We start from the raw sequence: 27,401 nt of genomic DNA, 5'->3' as shown, positions 1-27,401 counted from the left end.
AGAAGTAAGGAACTTATTTTAAATATAATCTCATTTGCTATCTTGATTATTAAGGTGCTCTGGTAGCACAGTGCCTAAGGCATCTCATTGCTAGCCAGAAGGTTGGTGGTTCAAACCCACCAGTCCTCTGTGGAAGGAAGACTGGGCAATCACTCTACCTCCTAAAGATTTACTGCCTCAGAAACCCAATGGAAGTCACTGTGTTGTTGTTGTTAGGTGCTGTTGAGTCGGATTCGACTCATAGCGACCCGTCCTTGGGTTTCCAAAGCATATCACTATGGAAGTAGATTGCTCAACCTTCCTTCCAAGGAGTAGCTGGTAGCTTTGAACCACCAGCCTTCTGGTTAGCAGTCAAGTGCCTTAGGCACTATGCTACCAGAGCTCCATGGAGGTTGCTAAGAGTTGGAATTGACTCGATGGCAGTGGGTTTGGTTTGGTTTATCTTGATTATTTAAATTTTGAAGAAATATATTTCTGTTCTCTGTGTGCTGTTATGAATCATTATTAAAATTGTAATTGTGTAATACTAATAGAGTATAGCTGTCAGTAAAATAGGGTCAGAGCATAATTATGGAAATAGCCTTCTTTTTAATTTCATTTCAAAATTCAGACTTCTCTGTTAAACAACCTTTTTTCTTCTTGTGTTGTGATATATACAACATCAACTATTATAATGGAAGTTGAAAGTAAAAGTGCCTTTAAGGTGAAATTACAAATATTTTAGAGTAGTTTTTTGTAGTCTAAGAAAAGACATAAATTGGAAACGTCTTAATAAGGATAGTTCAGCTTATGAATTTTTACTAAAACTTTTAAATTTTAATAATGAACCCTTGGAATAATCATCCTGTTGATAGTTATATTCTAAATGCATTTACATTAATTTATTTAGTGAAATAAATTGAATTTAAGAGCTTAAATTGACATATTTTACATTTCAGTCTTAATTACTCCATTTCTTTTTATAATCTAGTATCTACTGTGGATTATGAAGACTATCAAAGTGTAACTCGTTTTCTAGACCTCATACCTCAAGATACCCTGGCAGTAGCTTCTTTCCGCTCCAAAGCATACACACGAGCTGTAATGCACTTTGAATCGTTTATTACAGAAAAGAAGCAAAATATTCAGGAGCACCTTGGATTTTTACAGGTTTGTAATTAATTTATTGAATTTAGTAATGATAACTAACATTGCGAGTCATTTATTTTTATGTTGTTCATTTTATTGAGTACTGTGTTAGGCATTAGATATTTTTATTTGCTTTAGAAGCTTACAGATTAGAGGGGAGAGATAAACATCAATTACATGTGATGTCTTGTTGTTGTTGTTATGTGCCATCGAGTCAGACCGACTCGACTCATAGCAACCCCTCCTTGGGTTGCCGAGGCAGTATCACTATGGAAGTAAATTGCCCAACCTTCCTTCCAGGGAGTGGCTGGTGGATTTGAACCGCCAGCCTTCTGGTTAGCAGTCAAATGCCTTAGACACTATGCTACCGGAGCTCCTATGTTATGTCTTAAGTACAGTGATATAGGTGTGCCCTGAGGAAGGACACTTAACCTATCCTTTGGGTGGGCTAGTGGATGGAGTGAGTGAGCAGGAGGTCAGCAAGGGTTTTTTAGAGATAATGATTGAACTGATTTTTGGAGAGCTTCTGTTTCCTCATCTATAAAACATCAATATTAGTACTTGCCCAGTTTACCTTACAATGTTGTTATGAGGATTAAATGCAAACTGATATAAAAAGTTGAATAAAAGAGGATACAACATTTTATAAGATGAAACAGAAGCTCAAAGAAACTAAATGACTTTCCAAGGTAAGGTAAGATAAGGAATAATGAGTTGTTAAAAAAAACCTTGGATTGAGGTTAATGAGCTTTCTAAGGTCAAAAAGCAAAGTGTTCAAAGAACTGGAAAATTAGTACTTTTTAGTCTTGGGATGAGTATCAGTTCTCTCCTGTCTTTGTATTTCTCTTTGTCTAGCTTTGAGTCTGTGGTTCATTGTTCAAATCAATCTTCTACAAGCATAGTCAACAACCTTGCTCTTCTCCCCTTATGGTGTATTCATTTTGTAAAACTCTAACCCTGGATAAACACTCTCATCGGCCTTTGCAGTGCACATGTGGATACAGAGCCCATTTGGGTACAGCAGAACATTGCTGGAGAGAATTCACACAGGGAGGTTTTTGACTGGTTTTGCTTTAAGTTTGTGATTTCAAACATCAGCAGGGCCTTTTAATATTGCCTCCCTTGGAGCTCTGGTGGCTTAGTGCCTAAGACATCTGACTGCTAACCAGAAGGTTGGAAGTTCAAACCCACCAGCTGCTCCTCGCTCCACGGAAGGAAGATTGGGCAATCTACTTCCATAGTGATACCACCTCAGAATCCCAAGGAGGGGTCGCTATGAGTCGGATCCAACTCGATGGCAGTGAGTTTTGTTTTTTGTTTTTTCGTGTTTCTTTAGAAAGACTATTGTTCTTTCAGAATAACTATTTTTTCCCTTTTCCTCATTTCTCTGCTTCTACTTCAGTTATTCTCAATCAATATCTTTGCTTCATTGTTTATTAGGAAAATAGAAGCCAAATCTGCAAATGAACTGGCATCTGCACCCATATTCTTTAACTTCCTTCCTGTTATTCCTAAGGAAGGATCTCATTCTGTTAAAATTTAAGCCTTCTGTTTGTGTTCTTGATTTCACTCCTTCTTTCAAATATTCCTTCTTTCTTTAGTATCATAAATTTCTCCTCTTCAACCAGACCATTCCCCTCTGTGTATAGACAAGCTTTGGTGTCTCCTGTTTTAATTTTTTAAAAGTTGCCTTGATCTTACATTCTCCTTCAGATACTTACCATCTCTCTTTCCTTTCATAGCCAGATTGTTTGAAAGAATTGTCTGCCTTTCTGGCATTTACTTCATTATTTCCTATATAATCTTTTTCTATTCCAACAAGGCTTCTCTTTCTTCACCCAACTGATAATACTTTTCTAAGGAAATCATTGGCCTCCATGTTATCAAGTCCAGTAGATGTTTTTCAGCCTCATTTTCTTAACCTCATAACAACATTTGACTACTCCTTTTTAAAGACACTCATTTTTCTCCTGCTGCTTCTGAGATACCTCATTCTCCAGTTTTCTTTCATCTGCTCAGGTTTCTCCTCTCAGTTTTATTAGTTGGCCTTTTTTGTCAATAAATTTAGAAGTGCTCTATCTAGCCTCTTTCCTCAGCCCTCTTTCTTTCTCTCATCTCCTAGATTGTTGTTGTTGTTGTTATTATTTGCCATAGAGTCGGCCCTGACTCCTAGCGACCCCTCCTTGGGTTTCCGAGGCAGTTATCACTACGGAAGTAGGATTGCCCAACCTTCCTTCCGAGGAGTGGCTGGTGGGTTTGAACCGCCAGCCTCCTGGTTAGCAGTCAAGTGCCTTAGGCACTATGCTACCAGAGCTCCCATCTCCTAGATTACTCTATCATTTTCCCCTACTCTATTTAAAGAACACCTTTGTGCTAATTATTCCCAAGTTTTATCTTTAACCTGAATATTTCCTATGAGTCCAGACTTAATGTCTTGGGTTTCTTGAAGGCATGTCAATACTAATGTATTAAAATACTTACTTAAATTTTTTGTTTATTTTTAAATGCAATGAGACACTTATAAACTATACTCAACAGTATTATTATCACTTCAATTCAAGGAGTCTTTCAGGACCTTGGGGTTCTTTATAGTTTTCATTATCATTAACAATTACTAATGTAGATTTCTGGGAGCCCTGGTAGTGTAGTGCCTAAGTCACTTGACTGCTAACCAGAAGGCTGGCGGTTCAAACCCATCAGCCACGCCTCGGAAGAAGGTTGGGCAATCTATTTACATAGTGATACTGCCTGGGAAACCCAAAAAGGGGTCGCTATGAGTCGGGTCTGACTTCAGGGCACATAACAGCAACAACAAATGTAGATTTCTATTTAAGTGCAGAGTAAGAGTGTTGAGGTTAATAGAATGCCAGGAAGTAAGTTTGTAACTCTACTATGAGTCTGCTTTGAAACAAATATTATTACTTTGAGAAAGAAAATTCTCTTGTACTCTTTTCACATGAACTAGTAGTTTTACATTTTTATTTCCAGTTGGGTTTTCCCCCTCATTTGATTGTTTTTTAATTGGTTGAACAAGAAATTATATGCTGCAATGCATGAACCAGATGGAGTGGCTGGAGTAAGTGCAATTCGGAAGGCAGAACCATCTCTAAAAGAACAGATTCTCGAACATGAAAGCATCGGCTTACTGAGGGATGCCACTGCTTGTTATGACAGAGCTATTCAGCTAGAACCAGACCAGGTAAGATAGTAATTGAAAAACAAAATAAAAAATAGAGACTTGAACTAGAAATTCTGGAAACCTGAGTTTCAATTCCATCTCTACCAGTGTCACAGTATGTCTGGAAAAGTATTTAACCCTCTCTGAGCTTGAGTTTCTTGACTGATGAAATTACAGACTGGTGCTAGATTATCTCAGAGTTCCCTTCTAGTGCCAAATTCTATGACCTTAGAAATCCCCAACATGAATGAAATTCATTGTGGAATATATTTATATTAAACTATGCATTTAATAGCTGTAAAAATTATTTTCTTTTTCTTTAATTTTTTTTATTGTGATTTGGGTGAAAGTTTACATAGAAAATTTGTTTTCCATTAAAATTATATTATTTTCATTGGCTATTAAAAGTATAGACCTGCATCAATTTTTTTTTTTTAATAATAGTGATTCTCTACAGCCTGAGAAATATTTTCAAATATTATATGCCCCCCCTCCCCAAACTGAATCTCTGAAATGTTCCCTTAGAATCACTGAGCCATAATTACTAATAAGGGTGTATTGATGGATATATTATGTAGATATATATCTATATCTATATCTATATTTATATATCAATGGCATTGTGGTAGAATAGTGGTTAAGACATTTGGCTGCTAACAAAAGGTCTGTACTTTGAACCCATAAGCCACACTGTGGGAGAAAAATGTGGCAGTCGGCTTCCATAAAGATTTACAGCCTTAGAAACTCTATGGGGCAGTTCTGTTCTGTCCTATAGGGTCACTATGAATCAGAATAATTGACTCAATGGCAGTGGGGTTTGGTTTTTGGTTTCCATATCATATATCTTGGGACAGGAAAAGGGTGTAGCATCATTGATTTATAATCTTAGTTTAGATTCTTTCTAATGATAAGGTACTGCTTTTTTTCTTATGTTTTGGTACATATATTTTCTCAGAAGCTTAGAGTGCAAAAACTTTATTTTTCACCCTTTGTTTTCGATATTAAGGAATATTACATGACTCTAACTTTTCAGTTAGTAAAGTTTTTAAGTTAATTAAAGTTTGTGACCTTTGAGTTTCAACTTTCATATGAGAAATAAGGCAAATAATCTTTTACTCATTACTTTTATATTTCATCAGAAGTGAAAATTGAACTAAATCTAGGGAAAAAAATAATAAATTCAATCTGAGAATTTTTTTTTTATTGTTGTTTATATGCTTTTTAAAAAAAAATTGTTTTAAATGTGTTAGGACATTGGTAGAAGGCCCTGCCATATAGCTAAGCAAAGCAGTTCCTAAACTAAGAAACTAGACATAATAAAGTAAATAGTATTTTGTACTGAATATTAGTTAAGCTATTGATTTCCAAGGTATATTTGAAATGACAATTGCTATTTTAAATATTTTTAAATTTCTAGATTATTCATTATCATGGTGTAGTGAAGTCCATGTTAGGTCTTGGTCAACTGTCTACTGTAATCACTCAGGTGAATGGCGTGCATGCTAACAGGTAATATTTCTGAAAGGAATGATTTTTTTTTTCTTGGTTATTATATCTGAATGGGAAACTTTCTATTAATGAATTGACTTAATTTTTACTAAATGATATAGTGGAGTTCTGGTAGCATAGTGGCTAAAGCACTTGACTGCTAACCAGAAGGCTGGTGGTTCAAACCCACCAGCCACTCCTCAGAAGGAAGGTTGGGCTATCCTACTTCCGTAGTGATACTGCCTCAGAAACCCAAGGAGGGGTCACTATGAGTCGGGGCCGACTCGACGGCACATAACAACAACAACAACATAGTGTTTTGTGTGTTTTCTAGGGCAAAAATATTTTTTTCTACTTTCTCAAAAGTTAATCTAGCACTTAACAGCTAATTTTCTGTCCAAAAAAGCCATCCTTGAATTAGATTGACTTTAAGGCAGGAAGCATTCAGAGCCCACCTGCTGTTCATAAGGCTCATATAGGTACTTCTTGGGTCTCCAAAGGACATCTAAGCTCTGCCTATAGTATTAGCACCAGATATCTTCTTTGTTGGCAAGTGAAGAGCTTTGTGACTGATTTATGAAATATTATACTGGACTGTGAGTTGATTTTTCCCCAAAGGATTGATAAAAATGAAAGCAGCCTTCCTTTTAAAGAGAAATGAGTTTTTATAACATACCAGATGATACAAAAAGATAATACTTATACTTGGTAGAAATTAGTGCTGAAGAGCTGAAAATCCTATTCCTGAATAGGAATATATTCATCAGATTCTAGCTGACTGCTCTGGGCAATGAGAGCTGGTTGAAAGGGAATGAGATCTCAGTTAACCAAAGAACATTCAGGCCTCTGTTTTTAGTTAGACCACTCTGAAGGCAGCATCTTCAAAGTATAGTTTATATAATTTGAAACTGAAATTCACAAAGATCACCATTCTACAAATGCCTGAGAGCAAAGAAGCTCACAATCACAATAGTGGAATTTATGAAAGGATAAGGGGATACTTTTCAGAAGCAGGAAGTAATGGTTATAGAATGGATATAGGTTGGTCTCTCCAGATTAGTTGAGAGACCTTATGAACAAGGAATAGAAGGAATTTGTGAAAGTGTGTTATAATTCAGTTTGAGGTGCTCACTTGATGTGTCAAATTTACTTAGAAGACACTGGACAGTAAAACTTCCCTTGTCTTTTCCTTGGGTCTGGGATACATAGAGCCTCCCAGATCTTTGGGCTGTTAAAAGGTAAAAGTCATTATTTAGAGAATGGATGTTGTAATAGATTGGTGCAAATGGTCATGGAGGAGACATAATTCCTTGAGGAGGTTCTGTATTTGCATTTAAACAAATATTTCAGAATTATTGGCTCTACTCGATCAACATAATCACTCTTTTTAATGGGCCTATTCATGTGAATAAATTCTTAAAAGCTAATCTTCATTGCCATTAACATTTTGGTATTTCTTGGTGTAATGCTTGGTATGGTACTTCCCCTTTGGAAAGCAAATATGGCTCATTCTATTCAGATTTTTACCTTGAAATTTTGATATTTTGGCTGCTAGTGATAATTTTGCCTTTCTATTTATATTTAGCCTTCTTCTATGCTGTTTTTGGTGGTGTTCCTATTTAGAAATTAGAATACTCAGCATTCTACTATTTAAAATAGTTTTTTGTTAAAAAAATAATTGTTTTGTTACATGATTTTTATGTTTTTTCTACAGAAAGGAAGGAGATTCTTTTTTTCTTTTTCTTTTTCTTTTTTGTTTTTTTTACAAAGAGAGCTTTCTTCCTTTTTCTTTCTTTCTTTTTCTTTTTTCCTTGCAAAGAGAGATTTTTTTCCTAGAAGAGCTTTTAAGGGAGCTTGGTATGTATATCAATCTGAGCCTCTGAGTCTGTTTCCTTATTAAGATGAGAATAATAAAATGTACCTTTCAGTGTTTTTAGATAATTAAATGGAAAAATGTACCTATTTCAGGATCTAGCACATAGCAAGTATTCAAATGGTATGATTATAAAGAAGAAACATGGGGCAAGTCTGGCTGCTTCTTTGCAGTTATGATACAAACTATCACTGGCCATCTTAGTGGCACATGAGTAGAATGTTTAGGAGAAAATAATTAACCTTTAGTAGACTGATTTTGCAAATCTAAATTTTAAAATGACCTATCATATGAATAGGTATATATTTTAGGTTGCTTATTTTTATCCTTTATTATGTCATTGGCATACCATTTGTAACTGGGAACTTGGTATGACTGTCCATGCACTCCTTATCTGCCCTTAACCTACCCCACCAACATCTGTATTTTTTCCTTAAGTCTAATTCAAAATATTAAATTATTAGAATTACTTACCTCTTAGTGCTTGTGTATTCAGTTGGTTCTTTTTCTTTCTTGTTTTCTGTTCAAGGTAAGCATGCAGCTAATCTTACTACTGTTGTTGTTGTTAGATGCCATTGATCAGTTCCAACTCATAGTGACCCTCCGTAAAACAAAATGAAACACTGCCCAGTCCTGTGCCATCTTCACAGTTGTTGCCATGGTTGAGCCCATTGCTGAGCCACTATGTCAATCCATGTCATTGAGGGTCTTCATCCTTTTCACTGCTTTATCAAGCACAATGTCCTTTTCCAGGGACTGGTCCCTCCTGATAACATGTCCAAAGTCTGCATTTCCATGCGTCCAAGGAGCATACTGGCTATACTTCTTCCAAGACAAATTTGTTCATTTTTTTGGCAGTACATGAAACGTTCAGTATTCTTTGCCAACAACATAATTCAAAGGCATGAGTTCTTCATACTTATTTATTCATTGTCCAGCTTTCACATGCATATGAGGCAAGTGAAAGTACCATGACTTGGGTCAGAAGCACCTTACTCTTAAAAATTAAAAATTACATCTTTGCTCTCTAACACTTTAAAGAGGTCTTTTGCAGCAGATTTGCCCAATGCAACACATTGTTTGATTTCTTGATTGTTTCCATGGGCATTAATTGTAGATCCAAGTAAAATGAAATCCTTGACAACTTCAGTCTTTTCTCTGTTTACCATGATGTTGCTTATTCATCCATGTTTTGGTTCTCTAGTGCTGCTCTAACAGAAAATACCACAAATAATGACTTTACCAAACAGGAGTTTATTCTCTTACAGTTTTGGAGGCTAGAAGTCTGCATTCAAAGTGCCAGTTCTAGGGGCTGGATGAAAGCCCCTGGAGCTTGGGCTTCAATTCTGCCTCTTGCCCCAGTCCACTGAACCTGGAGGTGTCTCTTAGCTCAGGCAGCTGCTGACTTCTGAGACTGACAAACCCAAGCTCGACAAGTAAAATATCACAGTCCCAAGATCAGCAGACAACATGGCAGACGATTGAAATGAAGACTTGACTACGTACAGGCTCCAAGCATGCCAAAAAAGCTTCAGACCTTCCTCAAAGCTGCTTCTTATATACTGGAAGCAGACTATATCCCTAAGACAGCTACTCAGCTGCTCACAGTAGATTTCACCATGGAGTTGATTGCCAGTCTCATCTTCCAGCTGCTGAGCCACTCAAAACCAGGCCCAGCCAAGATGATGCACAACTGAACTATCACAGTAACACCCCTTGTCAGCTTGGCATCTGTACACATGTCCTTCATTGGGTGGCTCTAGCCCCCTGGTTCATCTGAGTGGCGACCTCATCCCCTTGGCCTAGCAGGCCCTGGTCTTCTGCCTCTTGGGCATGGCAGTCCTGCCCCCTCACTTTTGGGCAGCTGACAAGGGCCCCATCCAACTGGCCCTCATGAAGGGCAGCCCCAAATTCTAGAACCAAGTTGATGAGGGATACACTCCACTCATTTCCACATTTTAGGTATCTGTCAGAGTAGAACTCCGTTCTCTCAGTACCAAATTCTGTTATGGCCCTCTTGTGCTTCCCCAACAGAAAATATATCATAAATGGATGGCTCTAACAAACAGGGGTTTATTATCTTACAGTTTTGGAGGCTAGAAATCTGAGTCCAAAGTGCCAGCTCTAGGGGCTGGGTAAAAGCCCCTCAACCTTGGGCTTCATGTCTGCCTCTTGCTCCTGGCCCATTGATGCTGGAGGCATCTCTCAGCTGAGACAGCTGCTGACTGCTGAGTCGACAAACCTAAGGTCAGCAAGTCAAGTGGCACAGTCCCAAGATTATCAAGCAATATGGTAGGCCACTAATTTAAGTTCATTAATAGTCTCAAGATTGGCAGACAACATGGCGGGTCAGTGAGATGAAGACTTGGCTACATGCAGGATCCAAGCATGCCAAAAAGCTCAGAGACCTTCTCAAAGCCTCTTCTTATATACTGGAAGCAGACCATGTCTCTAAGGCAGCTACTCAGCTGCTCCAATAGAGTCCACCATGGAGTTGATTACCAATCTCATCATGGGGTATAAGTACATCCAGCTTCCCAGTCACTCAAAACCAGGCCCAGCCAAGTTGACATACAGCTTAACTACCACAATCCAGTGGTAAGGATTTCTGTTTCCTTTATGTTGAGGTGTAATCCATACTGAAGGCTATCGTCTTTGATCTTCATCAAGAAGTGCTTCAATTCCTCTTTGCTTTCAGCAAGCAAGGTTGTTTCATCTGCATATCACAGGTTGTTAATGAGTCTTCCTCCAATCTTGATGCCACATTTTACTTCATATAATCCAGCTTCTTGCATACAGATTGAATAAGTATGGTGAAAGGACACAACCCTGACTCATACCTTTCCTGATTTTAAATTATGAAGTATCCCCTTGTTCTGTTTAAATGACTGTCAGTTGACGTATGTACAGGTTTTGCACAACCACAGTGAAGTGTTCTGGAATACCCATTCTTTGCAATGTTATCCATAATTTGTTATGATCCACACAGTTGGATGCCTTTGCACAGTCAATGAATCATAGTTAAATGGCTATCTGGTATTTTTGGCTTTCAGCCAAGATCAATCTGACATCAGCAGTGATATCCCTTGTTCCACATCCTATTCTGACTCTGGATTGGATTTCTGGCAGTTCTGTCAAAGTACTACTGTAACCATTTTTTTTTTTTTTAATTATATTCGGCATAACTTTACTTGCATGTGATATATTGATGATATTAGATAATTTCCATATTCTGTTGGATTACCTTTCTTTGGAATGGGGACAAAAATGGATCTGTTCCAGGTGGTTAGCCAGGTACCTGTTTTCTAAATTTCTTGACATAAATGAGTGCTTCCAGTGTTGAATCCCTTTGTTGAAATGTGTCAGTTGTCATTCTGTCAATTCCTAGAGCCTTGTTTTACACTAATGCCTTCAGTGCGGATTAAAGTTCTTCCTTCAATACCATTTTTTCTTGATCATATGCTACCACTTGAGATGGTTAAAAGTCAATCAGTTCTTTTTGGTAGAGTGACTCTGTGTATTCCTTCCATCTTCCCTTGATGCTTCCTGGGCTGTTCAATATCTTGCCCATAAAATCCTTCAATATTTCAACTTGAGACTTGATGTTTGTGATAGTTAAGGTTGTGTGGCAACTCGGCTGGGCCTGGTTGAATGCCTGGATGTAGTTATTCCCCATGGTGAGATTGGCAATCACTTCCATGATGGAATCTACTGGAGCAGCTGAGTAGCTGCCTTAGGGATGTGGTCGGCTTCCAGTATATAAGAAGCAGCTTTGAGGAGGGTCTCTAGTTTTTTGGTATGCTTGAACCGTGCATGTAGCCAAATCATTGTTCAGCAGCCTGCCATGCCCTGCCGATCTTGGGACTTTTTCTGGAGTTCATTTACTAGCCTGCTGTGTTGTTTGGCAGTTTTGGAACTGTGTCATTTTACTTGTCAGCCTCAGCAGGCAGCAGCTGAATGAAGAAAAGCCTCCAGTTTCAGAGGGACAGGAGCAGGAGGCAGAGCTGAAGCCTAAGGTTGAGGGGCTTTGACCCAGCCCCTAGAGCCTAGCACTTTGAACTCAGACTTCAAAGCTCCAAAATTGTAAAAGAATAAATCCCTCTTTGTTTGAGCCATCCCATTTGTGATATTTTTTCTGTTAGCACAGCACAGAAGTAACCAAAGTAATGTTTTATTTCAGTTCTTTCAGCTTGCAAAATGCCAAGCATGTCCTTCCCGTTGGATTTTCTGACTTCAAGTCTTGGCACATTTCATTATAATACTTTACTTTGTCTTCTTGAGCTACTCTTTGAAATCTTCTTTTCAGCTCTTTTACTTCATCATTTCTTCCATTTGCTTTTGTTACTCTATGTTCGAGAGCAAGTTTCAGAGTCTCTTCTGACATCCCCTTTAGTCCTTCCTTCCCTATTTAATGACCTTTTGCTTTCTTCATGTATGGTGTCTTGATGTCATCCACAACATATCTGGTCCTCAGTCATCAGAGTTCAATGCATCTAATGTATTCTTCAAATGGTCTCTAAACTCAGGTGGGAAATACTCAAGGTCATTCTCTTTGGCTTTCTTAGATTTGTTTTCATTTCCTTCAGCTTCAACTTGATCTTGCATATGAGCAATTGATGGGCTGTTCTGCAGTTGGCCTTTGCCTTGTTTTGACTGATGATATTGAGCTTCTCTACCTTCTCTTTCCACAGGTGTATTTTGTTTCATTTTTGTAATTCCTTCTGGTAAGGTCCATGTGTATAGTCACTGCTTACGTTATTGGAAAAAAAACTGTTTGCAATGAATAAGTTATTGATCTTGCAAAATTCTATCATGTGATCTCTGGCATCTTTTCCATCACCACGGCCAAATTTTACAGCTACTGATCTTTCTTTGTTTCCAAGTTTTGTATCCCAGCCAGCAGTCCTTATTAGTGCATCTTGATTGCATGTTTGATCAATTTCAGACTGCAGAAGCTGGCAAAAATCTTCAATTTCTTCATCTTTGGCATTAGTGGTTGGTGCGTGAATTTGAGGAATAGTCGTATTAACTGGTTGTATACTAAGTTTACAACTAGACGTTGTAATTATTGAGGCCTTTATTCTGCTCTAATATATAACACCCACTGTTAATTTTTCATACTGTGGCAGCTTGCATATTGCAATGATGGTGGATGGTATTCTACTTGTATTTCAAATACTAGCAGGATAACCCATGTGGACAGATTTCAGTGAACTTCCAGACAAAGACAGATTTAGGAAGAAAGGCCTAGTGATCTACTTCTGAAAGTTAGCCAGTATAAACCTTACAGATCACAACAGAACATCGTGGAACTCACTTGCTTTGGACATATCATCAGGATCAATCAGTTGCTAGAGGAAGGCATCATGTTTGGTGAAGCAGAGGACCAGCAAGGCTAACAGATTCTCTTGGTGAGATGGATTGGCACAGTAGCTTCATCCATGGACTCAAACTGCTGGCCAGTGTGAGGATGATTCAATACCAGGCAGCATTTCATTTTGTTGAACATAAGGTTACTATGAGTCAGAGATAACTTGGCAGCAGCCAACAATATATGGCAAAATTTTAATTTGTTGAGGAATGCCATTTTCAAATGTTTCTATTAGAAGTAATTATTGAAAAATACTTTGGGAGAATTGGAAAGATTAAAATGTTCTGGGTTGTTTCTAGATAGAGATAACAATTTTGTATCTAAATATGAAATACAATAAAATACAACTATAATAACAAGGGTACATGTATCTAAAACAATGAAAAATTTGTAAATATCACTTTTAATGAATGAAAGTTCAGTTGATATGGGTTTCTTTTAATAGGTCTGAATGGACAGATGAATTAAACACATACAGAGTGGAAGCAGCTTGGAAATTGTCACAGTGGGATTTGGTGGAAAATTATTTGGCAGAAGGTAATATTACTTCTTAAAATGTAAGCCATTTTAATATGCCATAAATATTCAGACTTAAGTAGTTAAGCAACAGTCTCAATTAATATCTTAGTCTGTTTTATGACTGTCTTGTTTAGTTATTTAAAGTAGAGTGAAGCCATCTGTTCACTATTTCTGCTGAGTATTTTACAAGATGAAATAGGCTGACTTCTGGACATAGCAACCATGATAGTCCTTGATTCTTCGTTTGTTTTTCAGATAGGAAATCTACAACATGGAGTGTCAGACTCGGACAGCTATTATTATCAGCCAAAAAAAGAGATATCACAGCTTTTTATGACACACTGAAACTAGTGAGAGCAGAGCAAATTGTACCTCTTTCAGCTGCAAGCTTTGAAAGAGGCTCTTACCAACGAGGATATGAATATATTGTGAGGTATTTTGAGGTTTCCAGTTTTATACTTCTGGTATTTAAATGTCACTTGAAGGTTTGGCATTTTTGATGAGTAAATAATTCTGATTGTGTCTTTGGTACATCATAGAAGATAGCTCTTTGTTTCTCTTTACCTTATAACAACCGTAATTGTTTGTTTGTTTTAATGTTCTAACATACATCCTTTTAACTGCAAAGGAAATCATGAGGCTTCTAAAAACAATAACATTATGTCATGGTTTATTTTCTATATAACTAACCTAAATAATCTAGACATCTAGATTTGTACTACAGCTAGTACTGTGCATGGTACATTGGTGCCCGGTATGTATTGGGTTGCTTCCCTTATTATTATTTAGAAATATATTTGAGTGGGAGAAAAATTTGGAACAAAACTTAAAATCACAGAAAAGACCAGGCATACTGGTGTAATAAGGCTGTTGAAACCCCTGAGACTGTAGCCCCTAGTCACCCTTCAAGCATGGAATTGGACTGACTCCCATGGTAAAACTTTTAGCCAAACAGTAGATAGGCCTATGAGGTGAACAATTTCACCAGATAAGTACACTGCTTAGGATAGTCGACCATGGGAGATCAGATGGGCAACATATGTGTAGGGAGATAGCTCAGAGAGCAAGAATGCATAAGAAAGGACAAAGGGAAAAGGTAGCCACAGAGAAGGAGTGGGAAGAGAGCTGTTACATCATGGGATTGCAATCAGTGTCACAAAACAAAATGCGTATGAACTATTGAATAGAAAACAAATTTGCTATGTAAACTTTCACCCAAATCCCAATTAAGAAAAGGAAAGAAGAAATGTAGCTAACATTCCCACAACAAATATATATATGTATATGTATATATATGCAAATATGTAGGCATTATATTACCAGAAAGGAATTTTAGGTCTCTTGATTTACCTGAGGAAAATTATGAAACAAACGTTGTAATTGAATTACAGAAGATACTTAGTAAAAAATTGTTTCTTAAGTAGAGAATTTACTATATATTGTATCAGCCCCTTTGGTAACAGCTTAATGAAACCAGAGATTGGGCCACTGAGTTCCAGTCTCTTCTGGAGATATTTCATCCTTCTGCTTTAAACACTGACTCATAGACACTGACCAAGATATATTTTGGGGAGGGGAGGAGTGGCTGTGAATTTATTCATTTCCATCACTCTTAGAAAGAAACTAATTCAAAGTATATTCATTTCACAGTTTCACCTTGCCTGTCAGTTTGTCGTACTGTGGTGGCTTGCATGTTATTATGAGGCTGGACGTTGCAAAACTAGTATTCCAAATACCATAAGGGTTACCGATAGTAAACAGGTTTCAGCAGAGCTTCCAGATGACAACAGCCCAGGACATCCACTTCTGAAAAAACTGGCCACTAAAAACCTTATGAATAGCAGTGAAACACTGTCTGATATATTACTAGCAAACTTTTTTAATAGCCCTGAAATATTGTCTGCTATAGTGCCTGCAGATGAGCCTGTAGGGTTGGAAGGCACTCAGAATACAGCTGGGGAAGAGCTGTCTCCCCAAAGCAGAATTGACGTTAGTGACATGTTTGGAGTAAAACTTTTGGAACCTTCATTTGCTGATGGGAAGAAACAGTGGCAAACATTCATTCATAGGAACATGGAATGTACAAAGTATAAATCTAGGTAAGATGGAAGTTGTCAAAAATCAAATAGAATGCATAAAGCTCAATATCTTAAGCACTAGTGAGCTGAAACAGATTGGTATTAGCCATTTTGAATCAGAAAATCATATGACCTACTATGCTGGGAATGACACATTGAAGAGGAATGATCTTAAGATCTGTCCAGATGTATAGTGAACATCTTAAGATCTGTCCTAATGTATAGTGCTGTCAGTGATAGGATAATATCGATATGCGTGCAAGGAAGACCAATTACTACTACTATTATTTGAAATTTAAACAACTACTAAAGCCAAAGATGAAAAAAATTGAAGACTTCTACCAGCTTCTGCAGTCTGAAATTGACCAAACATGCAGTAAAGATGTATTGATAATTATTAGTGTTTGGAATGTGAAAATTTGAAACAAAGAAGAATCTTTAGTAGTTGGGAAATATGGCCTTGGTAATAGAAATGACAATCTCATAATAGAATTTTGCAAGACCAGTGACTTACTCATTGCAAATACCTTTGTCAATAACATAAACAGTGGCTATACACATGAACCTTACCAGATAGAATACACAGAAATCATATTGACTACATCTGTGGAAAGAGGTGATGGAGAACCTCAAAATCATCCATCAAAACAAGGCTAGGAGCTGACTGTGGAACAAACCATCAATTGCTCATATACAAGTTCAAGTTGAAGCTAAAAGAATTAAAATAAGTCTACGAAAGCCAAAATATGACCTTGATTATATCCCACCTGAATTTAGAGACCATCTGTAAATTAGATTTGATAGATTGAACACCAATGACCAAAGACCAGATGAGTTGTGGGATGACATCAAGAACATCATACATGAAGGGGGGGGAAAAAAAAAAACTCACTGCTGTCAAGTCGGTTCTGATTCATAGTGACCCCTCCTTGGGTTTCTGAGGCAGTATCTCTATGGAAGTAGATTGCCCAGTCTTCCAAGGAGTGGCTGGTGGGTTTGGACCTCCAGCCTTCTGGTTTACAGTCAAATGCCTTAGGCACTATACCACCAGAGTTCCTATATGTGAAGAAAACAAATGGGAAAGGAAGAAAAGTTCAACATGGATGTCAGAAGAGACTCTGAAACTTGCTCTGGAATGGAGAGTAGTAAAAGCAAATAGAAGAAATGACAAGATAAAAGAGCTGAACAGAAGATTTCAAAGAGCAGTTGGATAAAACAAAGTCAATTATTATAATAAAATGTACAAAGACCTGGAATCAGAAAATCAAAAACGAAGAACATGCTCAGTGTTTCTCAAGCTGAGAGTTGCAATATTGAAAGATTCTGTGGGCAAAATGTGGAAGGATGCAGGCACCATCAAAAGAAGATGGAAGAAATACACATAATCACTGTACCAAGAAGAATTGGTTGACATTTAGCCATTTGAGGAGGTAGCTTGTGATCAAGAATCAATGGTATAAAAAGAAGTCCAAACTGCACTGAAGGAATTGGCAAACAACAAAGCTCCAGGAATTGACAAAATACCCTTGACATGTTTCAACAAACAGATGCCGTGCTGGAGGCACTAACTCGTTTATGCCAAGAAATTTGGAAGACAGCTTCCTGGCCAAATGACTGAAAGAGATCAATATTTTTTGCCCATTCCAATGAAAGATGATCCAAAAGAATGTGGCAATTATGGAACCATATCATTAATATCACACACAAGTAAAATCTTGCTGAAGGTAGTTTAAAAATGGTTGCAACAGTGTATTGACTAGGAACTTCCAGAAATGCAAGCTGGATTCAGAAGAGAACGTGGAATGAGGGGTATTATTGCTGATGTCAGATGGATCTTGGCTGAAAGCAAAAAATACCAGAAAAATGTTTACTTGTTTTTTATTGACTATGCAAAAGCATTCAACTATGTGGATCATAACAAATTATGGATAACTCTGCAAAGAATGGGAATTCCAAGCAATTGTACTCATGAGGAACCTGTACCTAGATCAGGAGGGTGTTGTTTTAACAGAATAAGGGGATACTGCATGGTTTAAAATCAAGAAGGATGTGTGTCAGGGTTATATCCTTTCACCATACTTATTCAATCTGTATGCTGAACAAATCATCTCAGAAGCTGGACTACATGAAGAAGAACATGGCATCAGTATTGGAGGAAATAAAAACATTAATAACCTGTGATGTGCAGATGACACAGCCTTGCTTGCCGAAAATGAAGATGACTTGAATCACTTACTGATGAAGATCAAAGACTGGATTACATACTTCAGTATAGATTACACCTGAACACGAAGAAAATTAAAATCCTTACAGCTGGACCAAAAGGGAACATCATGATAAATGGAGAAACAATTGAAGTTGTCACAGACTTCATATTACTTGGTTCTACAATCAACACCCATGGAAGTAGTAGTCAAGAAATCAGACGTTGTATTGCACTGGGAAAATCTGATGTAGGAGACCTCTCTAAAGTGTGAAGAAGCAAAGATGTCACTTTGAAAACTAAAGTGTGCCTAATCTAAGTCATGGTATTTTCAATTATCTCATATGCAAGTGAAAGCTGGACAATGATTAAGGAAGACAGAAAAGGAGTTGATTCTTTTGAATTGTGTTGGTAGAGAATAGTGAAGGTAACATGGACTGCCAGAAGAACAAACAAATCTGTCCTGGAAGAAGTGCAGCCAGAAAGCTCCTTGGACGAGAGAATGACCACACTTTGTCTTACCTACTTGGTCATGTAGTTAGAAGGGACCATGCTTTGGAGAAAGATACCATGCTTGCTAAATAGAGAGTCAGCGAAGAAGGAGAAGACCCTCAATGAGCAGGACTGACACTGTGGCTCCAATAATGGGTTCAAGCATAGCAAGGATTGTGAGGATGGCACAGGACCGGGCAGTGTCCTGTGTCCTGTGGCAGTGTCCATAGGATCACTAGGAGTCTGGTCTGAATCGACAGTAACCTAACAACAACAACAACAATTTTTTATTGGCGTCTGTTATACCAGGCCATTTTATAGTAGCATCCACAATTAATGCAGCTATTTCTGCATTAATAATGATAGATTAATAATGGATCCATAGTTTAAAAATAAAATTATTTTAGGTGAAAATTGGCAGAGCAAATTAGTTTCCTATTCAATAGCTTGTATATAGTGTTCCATGACATTGCTTGCATTCACCAAGTGTATCAGCACTCTCCCCATTTCTACCCTAGATTCCCCATTTCCTTTTGTCTGAGTTTTCTTCCCCTTCCTGCTTCTCATATATTTGATTGTTCAAGGTACATATTCATCTTGGGTGTTACTGTTTATTTTATGGGCCTATTGTTTGACTGAAAGGAGGTTTCTGGAAATGGCTTCAGTTCCAAATCAGAAGGGTGTTGGTGTCTTACACCATAGCCTTGGGGGTTAATCTAGTCTTTGTCAGGTTTTGAGGTCTTTTTTGTGAATCTGTTTTTTTGTTCTACATTTTTCTCTTGCTCTGTCCAGTGTAGTCCCAGTCAGAGTGGTGGCTAGTGGTCGGCAGGCACCATCTAGTTCTTCTGGTCTTGAGATCATGTAGGCTGTAGTTCATGTATTCCATTAGTCCTTTGTAGTAATTGCTTCCCTGAGTCTTTGTTTTTTTTTTCACTCATCTTTGCTCCAGATGGTAAGAGACCGTCATTAAATTTTAGATGGCCAGTCACAGTTTTTAACACCTTAGATGCTACTCACCAAAGTAGGATGTAGAATATTGTCTTTATGAACTGTGTTATGTCCATTGCTGTAGATGTTCACCAATTCTATGATCCTTCACCTTTGAGCCTAAGAAATTCATCCTGCAAGGTGTTTGGTTATGTCTTAAAAGGTTTCCATGATTGTGCCCCTTGTGTGCTCTATTATCTATATTAATATACATGCTGTTGTTGTTATTATGTGCTGTCAAGTCGGACCCGACTCATAGCGACCACTCCTTGGGTTTCCAAGGCGGTATTACTATGGAAGTAGATTGCCTAACCTTTCTTCCAAGGAGTGGCTGGTGGGTTTGAACCGCCAGGCTTCTGGTTAGCAATCAAGTGCCTTAGGCACTACACTATGCATGCACCACCTATAATTATATATGCAGAAATATCCGCAACTAGACTTGTATCTGCAGATGAGCGTGCTCACTTATACCCTTCCACACTTCTTTAGCATACCTATCTATGTATCCCTTTGTGAATTATTGTTTGTTAATACTATTGTTATAGGATTATCTATGTTCTATTAATTACCATAATCTCAAAAACCAAAGCTACAGCCATGGAGTTCTCTGATAGGCTCAGACAGAGTAGAACTACCCCCTAGTGTTTCCAAGGCTGTAAATCTTTATAGAAGCAAACTGCCACGTCTTTCTGCATGGTACAGCTGGTGGGTTTGAACCACTGACTTTTTAGTTAGCAGCCCAATACTGTGACCCCAGCACCACCAGAGCTCCTCACTAATTACCATAAAAAACAAAACCCAAACTCACTGCCATTGAGTTCATTCCGACTCTAGCAACCCCCTTTGGGTTTCCAAGGCAATAAATCTTTTTTTAAAATTTTACTGTGATTTGGGTGAAAGTTCACAGAGAAAATTCGTCTTCCATACAGCAGTTCACATACACTTTGTCTCATGACATTGACCACAACCTCCTACAGTGCAACAACTCTCCTTCCACTTCCTCCTCATAGCCACCTCTTCCCTGTGTCCCTCCCTCTCATGCACTCCTGCCCCCTGAGCTGTTTCCCTGTGCATACACAGTCATTCTATCCTCCCATGATTGGTGTCTCCAAGGAGTGTATCTACCTAATGTAAATGTTCAGCTCATATATCTGTCTTTTGTTTGGCTGGAAGCCACAGGAGTGGGTTCAATTCCAGACCTGAAGGGCAGCCAGGGGCCATAGTCTCAGGGGTTCCACCAGACTCTGTGAGACCAGCAATGAGGCAGTTAATATTTATGGAAGTAGATTTCCCAGTCTTCCGTGGAGTAGCTAGTGGGTTTGAACTGCCAACCTTCTGGTTAGCCATCAAATGCCTTAGGCACTATGCCACCAGAGCACCTTAGTAATTATCATAAGAAAACTTACTGCCTTTGAGTTGTATCCAACTCATAGCAACCCCTCCTTGGGTTTCTAAGGTGGTATCACTACAGAAGTAGATTGCCCAATCTTCCTTCCAAGGAGTGGCCTTTCATTCTTGCATTCCTCTCAGTATCTTCCTTTGTGTTGGTCATGTTGTGCTGACTTCCTTCATATTTTGCATTGCCTTTTCCTTCACCATTATTAATACTTGTTTTCTATCTAGTTAGTAATTGTTTCCTTCTTCCTCCTCCCATCCCTGGTAACTGTCAAAGAATGTTTTGGTTTTTTTACTATGTGAAAACATCTTTTTTTTTTTCTTTTTTAATAGCAACAATATTTGCCCTTTTGTGATTGACTTATTTCACTCAGCATGATGTCCTCCAAATTCATCCTTGTTGTGAGATGTTTTGTGGATTCATCATTATTATTTATCATAGTGTAGTATTCCATTGTATGTATGTACCATAGTTTGTGTATTCGTTCATCTGTTTGATGGGCACGTAGGCTGTTTCCATCTTTTAGCTATTGTGAATAATGCTGCAATGAACATAGGTATGCATGTATCTATTTGTGTCATGGATCTTATTTCTCTAGGATATATACCTAGTAGTGGGATTGCTGGGTCATATGATATTTCTCTTTCCAGCTTTTTAAGGAAGGGTTATACCATTTTCCACAATGTACCATTTTACATTCCTACCAATAGTGTATGAAAGTTCCAATTTCCTTACAAAATTGCCAACGTTTGTTATTTTCTGTTTTTTTTCATTATGCCATTATTATTGGGGTAAGTTGATACCTCATTGTAGTTTTGATTTGCAGCTGTCTAAGGCTTATGATCATGAGCATTTCTTCATGTGTTTGTTGGCCACCTGAATATCTTCTATGGTGAAGTGTCTGTTCATGTCTTCTGCCCATTTTTCAATTGGATTGTTTGTCTTTTTGTTGTTGAAATGTTGAAGTTTTCTGTAAATTTTAAAGGTTAGACCCTTGTCAGGTCTGTTGTAGACAAAATTTTTCTCCCAATGTGTAGGTTCTCTTTTTACTCTTTTGGAGAAGTGTTTTGATGAGCGCAACTATAGTTTAAGGAGGTCCCATTTATTCTAGTTGATTTTCTGCTGTTTGTAAATTTTTACTTATGTTTGGTATTCTTTATGCCGTAAATTAGGGTTTCTAGTATTGTCCCTATTTTTCCTTCCATGATCTTTAAAGTTTAAGTTTCATGTTTAGATTTCTGACCCATTTTGAATTAGTTTTTGTGTGTGGTATGAAGTATGGGTTCTATTTCATTTTCATTGAGTTTTGTCAGCACCATTCATTAAAGAGATTGCCTCTTCTCCATTTTATATTCTCATGTAGGTGGTAAAGTATGATTTTTATATATTTTTAGTTTAGTCATATATACATCTCACCAATTTAATTAATAGGAACTTATGGATGAGAGCAAATCACTGAATTTTTAAGTCAACATTAATTGGTATATACCCCCAATTCAAAAATATATGAAAGTTATTGTTTGTATGCCAAAAATATGTATTGGTTGAAGTTTTTCCAAAGAGAACTGTACATATCAGGTTCTTCATGACTGATTTATATATTTATACATGCTTTACATATGAGATTAAGGCTACTGCTACATTTTAACATAGGCTCTATCTGTTTTCAGATTGCACATGTTATGTGAGTTGGAACATAGCATCAGACCACTTTTTCACCAATCTCCAGGTGTCAGTGCTCAAGAAGATTCTCTAAACTGGGTAGCTCGACTAGAAATGACCCAGAATTCCTACAGAGCTAAGGAACCTATCCTGGCTCTCCGGAGGGCTTTATTAAGCCTCAACAAAAGGTTTGTATGCTACTTTTTTTTTTTTTCATGTTAGTTATCTTGAATTTAGCATTATATTTGCATTTTATTAGATAGTACAGTAAGTCCCCAGGTTACCAACCATCTGATTTATTGACATCTCATACTTGTCCTTTAATGTTACGTAAATTTGCCCTCATTTTGAAATTATTGAACCAACCCCTCAAAACCAAGACGAAATTCACTGCCTTTGATTTGCTTCCAACTGATAGCAACCCTCACTGAGTTTCCAAGGTGGTAAATCTTTACAGAAGTAGATTGCCCCATTTTCCTTCCACAGAGCAGCTGGTGGGTTTGAACTGCAAACCTTCTGGTTAGCAGTCAAATGCCTTAGGCACTGCACACTTACTTGAAACAAATTCTGCATCTTCGCTTGCTAAATGTGCAGCTTTTAAATCATTGATAAGGCTTTAAGCCTTGTACTAAAGCAAAACCAAAACCAAAACCAAACCCATGGCCATTAAGTTGATTTTGACTCACAGCAACCCTATAAGACAGAGTAGAATTGCCCCATAGGATTTCTAAGGCTGTAAATCTTTATAGAAGCAGACTATCTCATCTTTCCCCTGTGGTGCAGCTGGTGGGTTTGAACCACTGACCTTTTGGTTAACAGCTGCATGCTTTAACCACTATATACCATAAGAGAATCTTTCTTGCATTAAGTAAGGCTAATGAAGAACTACGCACCTGTTCTGACTTATCTAAAAATTTGACTTAAACACACACTTAGGAGCAGATCATGATCATAATCAGGAGACTGCCTGTATTTGTATTTCCTAGTTTTCTATATGAAACTAGATGTTTCTATTGTCAATTATCAAAGCTAAACTATATAGTTGAAATGAGCCTAGAATTTAAGAATTGCCTTTATATGCAAACTTTTTTTTTTTTTTTTTAATATTTAAAAACATATACCTGGGGGAGATTTTGGTAGAAGTTAAGAAAAAAGTCTTCAAAGACTTGTAATAGATAAGAATGGAGCACTCTAAGAAAATTAAAATTATTTTTTTAAAACAAATTAATCTTTGATTCCATTGAAGTAGTATTTTGCGAAAGATCCATGTTGAGAAGAAATCATTTTTAAGAATGAGAATACACTTATAAATGCTCTCCCCACCCTCTTGTTTTGTCACATTCCTTTAGACCAGATTACAGTGAAATGGTTGGAGAATGCTGGCTGCAGAGTGCCAGAGTAGCTAGAAAGGCTGGCCACCACCAAACAGCCTACAATGCTCTCCTTAATGCAGGGGAATCCCGACTCGCTGAACTATATGTGGAAAGAGCAAAGTGGCTGTGGTCCAAGGTAATGGCAAAGGAAATGTGATCATGTGTATCCTCTATTAGGAATTATGTACTTTCTGCAAAGGACTGAGAGAAGAGTCCCTCATCCAAATTCATATCCTTCTTTTTCTGTCACCTAATGCCAGCAGAAATTGTTCCTTCCACCTAAAATCCCTAAATAGTCTCCTATTTCAAGAGTGAAAGTGCATTTCTTTCAGTTTTCATCTGTTCTCCATTTTTCTTGAGGGAAGTATCTGACTCATATTTTGTTTTTACCTTTCTAAATGTATACAGGCATATAGTACATAGTAAGCACTCAGTAAATATTTGTTAAATGAATATAACACTGTCCCTTCTTACATCTTCAGCAGATAATTACTTCTGTGCAGACTTGCTAGTGTTACTGCCAGGATTCATGTAATCTAGCCTTCTTCAGGAAGGCACTAGCATCAGAACAGAAGTTTCCAGAAATCCCCAAATTAAAGTTATGGTAATAAGAAGTGGGCTGTTCAAATTTCTGAACTACTTGCATATTTTATGACCCATATTTAAATGGCTATTACTTATATATCTCTTCATGCTTGCCACCATTATAATTAGTGCCATTTGTGTTACACCAACTTTTTGGTGGCTGGGAAAGAACAGAGAGATGTTTCGTAGATGAAAGATGAAAGTAATAATTCAGCTTGTATTAATTGATAACCTGATTTTATAAACTGATCTTCTATATATTGTAACATTGTCTTTGGGTTATGAATGAACATCTGATTTACAGACAACTTCTACTTGCCCTTCAATATTATGCAAATTTTTCTCAATTTGAAATGATGGAACCAACCCCTACCTGCAACAAATTCTTCATAACAATCACTTTCATTTGCTGCACCTGCAGCTTTTAAATCATTGAAAAGGCTTTGAGCCTTTTCTTGCACTAAAGAAGGCTAAATAAGAACCATGCACCTATTACAATTTACCTGCAAATTCAACTTAAACATACACACAGGAACAGATGTCATTCATAAGCTGGGGACTGCTGTACTTTGAACTCAATATGTTCAAAATGGAATTCCCCAGTTAATACTCAATACTTGTTTCTCTGACAGATTCCCTATTTTTCTAAATAAGACTTACTTTCTGTCTTCAGCTAAGACAAGTCTGAGAATCATCCTTGCTTTCCCTCATGCTCCACATCCCCTGGACACTAAATCTATTCTTTTTTGCTTTAAAAACATCTCTTGAATCCTCTCCGTCTTATTTATCTTCATTGTTTTAATTCATGCCCAGATCTTCTAAAATGTACATTGAATCATGTTGCTCCCTTGCTTAAAATCCTTCAAAATCCTCTTCATGCCTTTATGATTAAGTCTGAATGCTAGAAAATACACAGAGTCCTTTCTGATTGAGCCTTGGCCTGCCTCTTCAGCTTTATCTGTCATTACCTCACAAACATTTTAGGCTTCAACTAAAACTAGACTTCTTGCTTTTTTTTCCAATTAAAATGCTTGTTCCTTCTACTTAGAATGCCCTTCACCAAATTCTCTGCCAGCAAAACTTACACTCATTTTTTAAGACCTAATCCAGATTTTACCTCATTTGGTAACCTTTCCTGATTGTTGCTCTCTTTCATCTTCGTATATCTCTAGGTGAGTTTAGGGGACCCCTTTCTCTATCCTCAATAATACACATGTATATTCTTCTGTTACAGCATTTACTTTGTGTTGCAAGCTTACATAATCCATTTCCTCATTAGATTATGAGCTTCTTTAAATTAGAGATTTTGATTTATTCATGCTTGTTTATCCCTAGTCCTCTACAATAGCTTTAGCTCCCTGGGCTTTGATTATAAAATGAATAAGTAAATGAATGAATGACTAAAAGGATTTTACATGAAAGAAAACAGTACATTCTTTGTAGGATTTTAGCTTATATAAAGGAAATAAGAGAGAGAAACATGAAATTGCAAATTGGTTTATATAAACATACTTAATGAATTTTAAATGCCAATAATTTTATTTTTAAAAAAATATAGAAATAGAATCTTTAAAGCAGAGGTTTGTTGTTGTCTTTCTTCTTTTAGGGGGATGTTCACCAGGCATTAATGGTTCTTCAAAAAGGTGTTGAATTATGTTTTCCTGAGAATAAATCTCCAACTGAAAACAAGAACATGTTAATCCATGGTCGAGCTATATTATTAGTGGGTCGATTTATGGAAGAAACAGCTAACTTTGAAAGCAATGCAATTATGAAAAAATATAAGGTAAGTATATGTATACTGCAATTTCATTTAGAAACCCAATGAATCTTTTATCTTTGAAACTGGGTAATATAAAGTTCATATGAAAGACCATATGTATAATAAAAATTGCCAGGAAATTTTTTAAAACTTTGTACAACAAAAATTGATTATACAGCATAAGTATATGGTTTGAAGAATTATCGCAAAGTAAATACATTCATGAAACCACCCTCAAGAACAATAAAATGGGTTCACAGTAGTGCATTAGATACTGCAAAAGTAAAGATCAGTGAAATTGAAGATATAGCAATGGAAAGTCTCAAAAAGCAAACAGAGGAAAAAAGACTAAAAGAATAAACAGCAAATCTTAGTGGCCTACGGGATAATATCAAGTTGTCTAATAAACATGCAACTAGAGTCTCAGAAGAAGAGAAGAGAGAGTTGGGGGATAGAAAAGATGCTTTCTTTAAAGTAAAAAATAATAGAAATCAACACACAGTAGAAAAGATCAACAAAGCTACGAGTTAATAGTTTGTGGAAACATTGATAAAATTACTAAATCCCTGTGATATTAATCAGTTGAAAAAGAGAGAAGACCTAAACAACTAATGTCTGGAATTAATAAAGGACAAATCACTACTGATCGTACAGAGATTACAATATCATAAGAGAATATGAACATCCGTGAGGCAGCAAACTTGAAAAATTTTAAATGGACAAAGTCCTAGAGAAATAATAAAAGTTACCAAATCTGACACAAGAAGAAATAGAAAATATAAAATGTTCTCTAATTGTTAAGTTAATTATACACCTTAGCACAAAGATAACTCCTGGGTTACTTGACTTTATTTTCAGACTCTACCAAACATTTAATAAGGAAATAGCAACAGCCTTTTTCAAACTCTTTTACAGAGAGAAATAAGAGAGGGAAACACTTCCCATCTTTTTTTAGGAGATCAGCATAACTGTGAAACCGAAACCTAGTAGAACATTCTAAGAAAAGAAAATTAATGTTCAGTCTCACTGGGTACATAGCAACAACATTCCTAAACAAAGTATTTTTAAAGTTTATTCCAGGAGTGTAAGGTTGGTTCATCATAAAAAAAACTAACCAATATAATTCACCACATAAACAGAATTAAAGAAAGAAATGTAATATCTCAATAGATGAAGAAAAAGCATTTGTTAAAATTTAACATCCAGACTTTTCGGGTTCCGGCAAGATGGCGGACTAGGCAGAAGGATTGCACAGACCCTCTTCAACAAAGAAAAGGGAAACCAATTAACACAGACACAGAAGATA

General features: G+C 37.0%; 1 protein-coding gene across 1 annotated transcript in view; it reads left to right on the top strand.

The window, feature by feature from the left end:
- Positions 1-27,401, top strand: part of ATR (ATR serine/threonine kinase) — a 175,477-nt gene that overhangs the window by 106,809 nt on the left and 41,267 nt on the right. The window contains exons 28-35 of the mRNA XM_007952880.2: positions 971-1,149; positions 4,163-4,327; positions 5,724-5,815; positions 13,484-13,575; positions 13,813-13,990; positions 22,384-22,563; positions 23,725-23,884; positions 25,940-26,119. Of these exons, the coding sequence (XP_007951071.1) occupies positions 971-1,149; positions 4,163-4,327; positions 5,724-5,815; positions 13,484-13,575; positions 13,813-13,990; positions 22,384-22,563; positions 23,725-23,884; positions 25,940-26,119 (1,226 nt within the window). The remainder of the gene's footprint in view (positions 1-970; positions 1,150-4,162; positions 4,328-5,723; positions 5,816-13,483; positions 13,576-13,812; positions 13,991-22,383; positions 22,564-23,724; positions 23,885-25,939; positions 26,120-27,401) is intronic.

The sequence above is a fragment of the Orycteropus afer genome, unplaced genomic scaffold, assembly GCF_000298275.1.
Source record: "Orycteropus afer afer isolate SDZICR_OR568_19922 unplaced genomic scaffold, OryAfe1.0 scaffold00363, whole genome shotgun sequence".
In the NCBI taxonomy this organism is placed as follows: domain Eukaryota; kingdom Metazoa; phylum Chordata; class Mammalia; order Tubulidentata; family Orycteropodidae; genus Orycteropus; species Orycteropus afer.
The sequence above is the reverse complement of the archived record's forward strand: the minus strand, read 5'-3'. Positions and strand labels throughout refer to the sequence as shown.